Source organism: Penaeus japonicus, unplaced genomic scaffold (assembly GCF_977035675.1).
Source record: "Penaeus japonicus unplaced genomic scaffold, GWHDUDI00000001_assembly GWHDUDI00000017, whole genome shotgun sequence".
Taxonomy (NCBI): domain Eukaryota; kingdom Metazoa; phylum Arthropoda; class Malacostraca; order Decapoda; family Penaeidae; genus Penaeus; species Penaeus japonicus.
In genome coordinates this window covers 15,419,646-15,424,645 of record NW_028234419.1, presented here as the reverse complement: position 1 = coordinate 15,424,645, position 5,000 = coordinate 15,419,646, and the positions used below count along the sequence as shown (strand labels likewise).

The 5,000-nt window shown below is 32.6% G+C and overlaps 1 protein-coding gene across 21 annotated transcripts in view; it reads left to right on the top strand.

Annotated features, from left to right (window-relative positions):
• LOC122258386 (uncharacterized) overlaps positions 1-5,000 on the top strand; it is a 127,598-nt gene that overhangs the window by 80,050 nt on the left and 42,548 nt on the right. For 2 of the 21 annotated variants that reach the window (XM_086546018.1, XM_043024429.2), the window contains exon 6: positions 4,513-5,000. This exon is cut by the window's right edge and continues 2,127 nt beyond it. The exons of 17 other annotated variants lie outside the window; for them this stretch is intronic. In XM_086546018.1, coding sequence (XP_086402144.1) covers positions 4,513-4,854 — 342 coding nt within the window. In that variant the 3' untranslated portion in view covers positions 4,855-5,000. Of the gene's footprint in view, positions 1-1,485; positions 1,716-3,211; positions 3,498-4,512 lie in introns of all 21 variants that reach the window. 2 more of the 21 variants (XM_086546019.1, XM_043024379.2) reach the window with 2 other exon arrangements.

Below are 5,000 nucleotides of genomic sequence, written 5' to 3'. Positions count from 1 at the left end.
ATGCACAAACTTTTTTCTACAATATTTATTCTTGCTCAAAGGAAATGCTGATTTGTCAGTGCTATTGGTGCTTCTTCAGAAAAAAAATGTTGGATAAGATAACAGAAGATTGAATAACATGGGTCAAGATACACCAGTATTTCTTATTTTTTGTGACATTTGAACAAATACTCACTTGTAAGTGACAATTTTTCTTTTCTTTTATTTTATTTTTCTTAGAATCTGCACTGAGACTTATCTAAATATTTCTGTTCCCATATTTTCATTCCCCCCAAAAAAAATGTTGGATAAGATAACAGAAGGTTGAATAACATGGGTCAAAATGCACCAGTATTTCTTATTTTTTGCTCACTTGCATGTGGCAATTTTTCTTTTCTTTTATTTTATTTTATTTTTCTTAGAATCTGCACTGAGACTTATCTAAACATATCTGTTCCCATATTTTCATTCCAGAAAAAAAAACTGTTGGATAAGATAACAGAAGGTTGAATAACATGGGTCAAGATACACCAGTATTTCTTGTTTTTTGTGACATTTGAACAAATGCTCACTTGTACGTGGCAATTTTTCTTTTTTTTTTCTTTTTTTTTCTTAGAATCTGCACTGATCTTATCTAAACATATCTGTTCCCATATTTTCATTCCTTATTACTGTAAATCATTCCTTGAGTAAACATGTCAAACTCTGTCAAAATGAAATCTGTTTCAATGTTTTGCTTGTCATAGTAGTTTGATTGCACAACAGGTTGAAAGAATTCATGTGCTTTAAACATGCACGGTTATTTCAGGCAAGAGATTGGTAAATCTCTACATGTAGTACATGAAAAATCTCCTTATTTAATGCCAATTGTTACTGCTGCAATTAACAATATTCTTTTTCTTTAATGCTATTATTATTATTGATATATGTACACAGAAGCCTATGAATATTTCTGTTTTGGGGAGATTTCAATCAAATTCTGAATAAATCATTAAAGAATGAAGATTATTTTATAGCCCACTGGTCACAAAATTTGCATGAAATCATTTACTTATACCCATACCCCTATATTTTCTTTTAAATGAGAGTACAGACAAAGTAAGAAGTCCATTTTTATTCTGTAATATGGAAAGTTTTGTATACTGTCTGGAAAAAGACATTTTTTTTATAAATACCCACTTAAGTGAATTTCCCTTCCAAAAATGGAAAATGAATGCTAGTTTCCTGCCTTTTATTTTTTAAACTAAATAGTGGGTATTTGATTAAGTTATAGATATCATTACTAACATCATTTTTCAAGCACACCCATGGAGTTGACAGAGTAACAGTAGTGGTAGTATTTTTAAAAATATGGTTATATATAATTCTCCCTAGTAAATAGCATGACAAGGTCCAAATAAATCTTCAGTTAGATATCAGATTTATTTCCTTACAAGCAACTGGTTACTATTATCTGTTCTAACCTCCCACGTGCATATTATCCTAAGCAAAATGGGCATTCTCTACAGGTGGGATCCAACTTAGAGTGTTTGAGGCCTAGCGGGAGAGGATCAGGTGCCAAGATGCATCACTGTCCTCTGTGTGCCTACAGCACCGCTAATTATGCACACCTGATGGACCACATGCGAGCTCACACAGGAGAGAAGCCCTTTTCCTGTCCTCATTGCCCTTACCGTGCAGCACAAAAGACAAATTTGAAGACTCATATGCGTACCCATACAGGGGAAAAGCCTTATGTATGTAGCTATTGTCCATACCGTGCTGCAACCAAAAGTGCATTGAACCGGCATTTGTTAACACAACATAAATAGATTTTGAACAAAAATAATTTGTGGAAAATGGTTCTTCATGCATTGAAAATTATTTTTTAAAGGATTATGCATCATGAGAGCTTTGAGACATCTGTAAAAAGTAAGATTTTGAAAGATCTTAAAATATTTAAAATTAAGAACAAATGTTTAGCCTTGAAATTTGTCACAGAAAATACACAATCAGATATTCAACTTGAGTCAAATTACTTTAAAAATATACAACCAGAACCACATAAATGCAGCCATAAGTATTGTTTTTTTTTTTCTCATATAGCATATTAATGAATAGAATTAAATTGTGTTTCCATTAAGTGCCAAATCCATATTTTTTGCTGTGTATAATACTCTAATCTTTTTACATTCCTGAGGAAATAAAATGCAAGCAATCTATTTGTATTTTTTTATTCATCTAAAATATCTTTGATACTTATGAGTATTTCTTTTAATTCACAACATAGATAATATGAAATCATTTATGTATGTCCGATAAAGTGCATAGTACCTTGCTCTGATATATTGCCCCTCTCCCTTCCCCACACTCACATTACTCAACCCTCAGTTGCCAAACAATTAGATTTTGTCATATAAGTTTCCATAAGCTTTTAATGGGACAGAATAAATCTAGAATTCTAGTCTCCCTCTCTTTTCATCAAGTCTCTCTCCCTCAGAGAAGACCAACTGGAATCTGATAGGTTAAGTTAGAAGATGTCCACATTCAGTCAGCAAATGGCTTGGAGTTTCTTTCCTAATTTTCTTGTGGGATGTATGATAATGATAATAAATTTGTCACCAACATCACAATAATTCAAGTAATTCATACAAGTTAATGACTAATATGACAAATTCCTCAAATAGATGCAGTAATTGTGACAAAATATTATCTGGGACCTGTGTCTAAAAAACAAAGCATAATTTTGGGTAGACCAATGAATTATGAATGGTCTATAAAGGGTTAAACTAAAATTTTAATGAATTGGAACATATCGGATATGCCATAAAAGAAAGATACAAAATGTAATTAAGTCTAACATAAGATCAAAACAGATACTGGAAGTTATTTTGGAGTCCATTACTTATCAAGTTGAACAAGAAGTCATTCTCTAATGGAGTCGAAGGTAAGACTTATTTGTATAACCTAATAAGGAGATGATACTATCTATAGAAATACTTTAATTATATGCTTTAATTATTTTTGTGTGACAACAATTTACAGAAATTATTATTTTTTTCTATTGATATTCAAAGTGAGGGCACTATGATTTGAATTATACTATATTTTATACTACTTATAATTATAAGTTCCATCATATGTTTTTGGGATTTTCATTTGATTTAAAGACCGAAGACAAATTAATATCAGGGTTAACATATATGCAGTTTCATGTGTAGAAATGATTGAATAAGATGGGCATTCCCTACAGGTAGGGCTGAACAGTGGTGGTCTAAGGAGAGGAGGAGGCAGTGGAACCACAATGATCAAGAATTCTACTGCCAAGTTGCATCAGTGCCCCTACTGTGACTACAATACAAAGAAAAGCACAAATCTTGTCACTCATTTACGAACTCACACTGGAGAAAAACCTTTTCCGTGCACTTATTGTCCTCATTCAGCAACTACTAAAGAAAGCCTTAAGAGACATATTCGTACACATACTGGTGAAAAGCCTTATGTTTGTTCACATTGTCCATTTAGATCTGCAGAAAAGGGTAATTTGAAGAATCATATCTTATTTCATCATGTTTAAAGAATTTGCATAATACTTTGTTCATTGGAATTAGCTACACTCAGTTGTGTCCTTTGCAGAGAGTTTGTGCATTTATGTATCTGGCTGCATTTACTTTTTTCTAAAGACTTTGGGTGATAAACATATGATCTTTTATGTGCATTCACCAGTGTGTACTTATGACTGCGTATGTACGTGTGTGTATGGATTTGTGTGTGTGTGTGTGTGTGTGTGTGTGTGTGTGTGTGTGTGTGTGTGTGTGTGTGTGTGTGTCGGTTTGTGCATGCATGTGTGTGTTTGCTTGTTTGTTTGTGGGTGTGTACATGTGTACAAACAGGCATTTATACATTTTTGTGTTTTGACATAAATATCTCTTTGTGTTACATAGTTTGAATTTGTAACTCACAGCTCATAGATTTTGTAAAGTTTAAGTGTAACCATTTTTTTTCTTTTCCTTATTTGAGTGCTGATGATTCTTATCCATATATTTATTTTGCATATAGTTTTATGTTGGCACTCTGACAAGAAATGTAAGCATTTAAGGGCGATTTGAGATCTTTTAGAAGTTGTTACATAAGAAGACTGCATAATAAGTTATCATAATTGTTATCACATTAACCTAAAAGACCCAGAACATATCTTCAGAAATTCGCCTGGCAGTTTTCTATTGAAATATATTTTTATATATGATCCTTAGATATATTACATTATATTTATAGTTTTCTTGTTTAGTGAGTTACTGATTAGCATTGAATATGAATAACTAAATTGCTGTTGTATAGTTCCATTATCCCTTTACTCCATATTAGTGAAAAGGTCATTTATGACTTGTGTGTATCAATGATGTTTGTGGTTTCTTGTCTGTCCAGAAGGGCTGCTATATATATTTTTTTTTTCATTTTATGATTGAAGGGCATTGCCAATATTTGGGATAGAGATTGGAGAAATATAGTGTACTTCTTGAATATCACCATTAGTAAGTAGAACATTGCCTACAGGTGGGACTGATCACCAGCAGCCGGAAAGGTGGTTGGAGAGATACCTCAGGAGCCAGGCCCATGAGTGACACAAAGAGCAAGTTGTACAAGTGTCCGTACTGTCCATATACCACTAAGAAGAACACAAATATGACAGCACATATTTGTATTCATACAGGGGAAAAACCTTTTAGTTGTCCTCATTGTTCTCGAAGGTTTACACAGAAAGGAAATCTACAGTCACATATGTATACACACACAGGAGAGAAGCCATTTGCTTGCTCCTATTGCCCATACCGCTCAACACAAAAGAGTAATTTGAAGAGCCATTTATTTACGCACCACCCTGCTGAAAAGAAATAGATATCAATATATATATGTTATAGAATATATTTTTATTTAGTTTTTTATGTTTATAGAGAATTTGTGCTTTATTTCAAGTGAATGATCTGATATTATTGTGTCACGAAAGCAGTGTAAGTTCCTTTGCATACAGGAAGAATGATGTT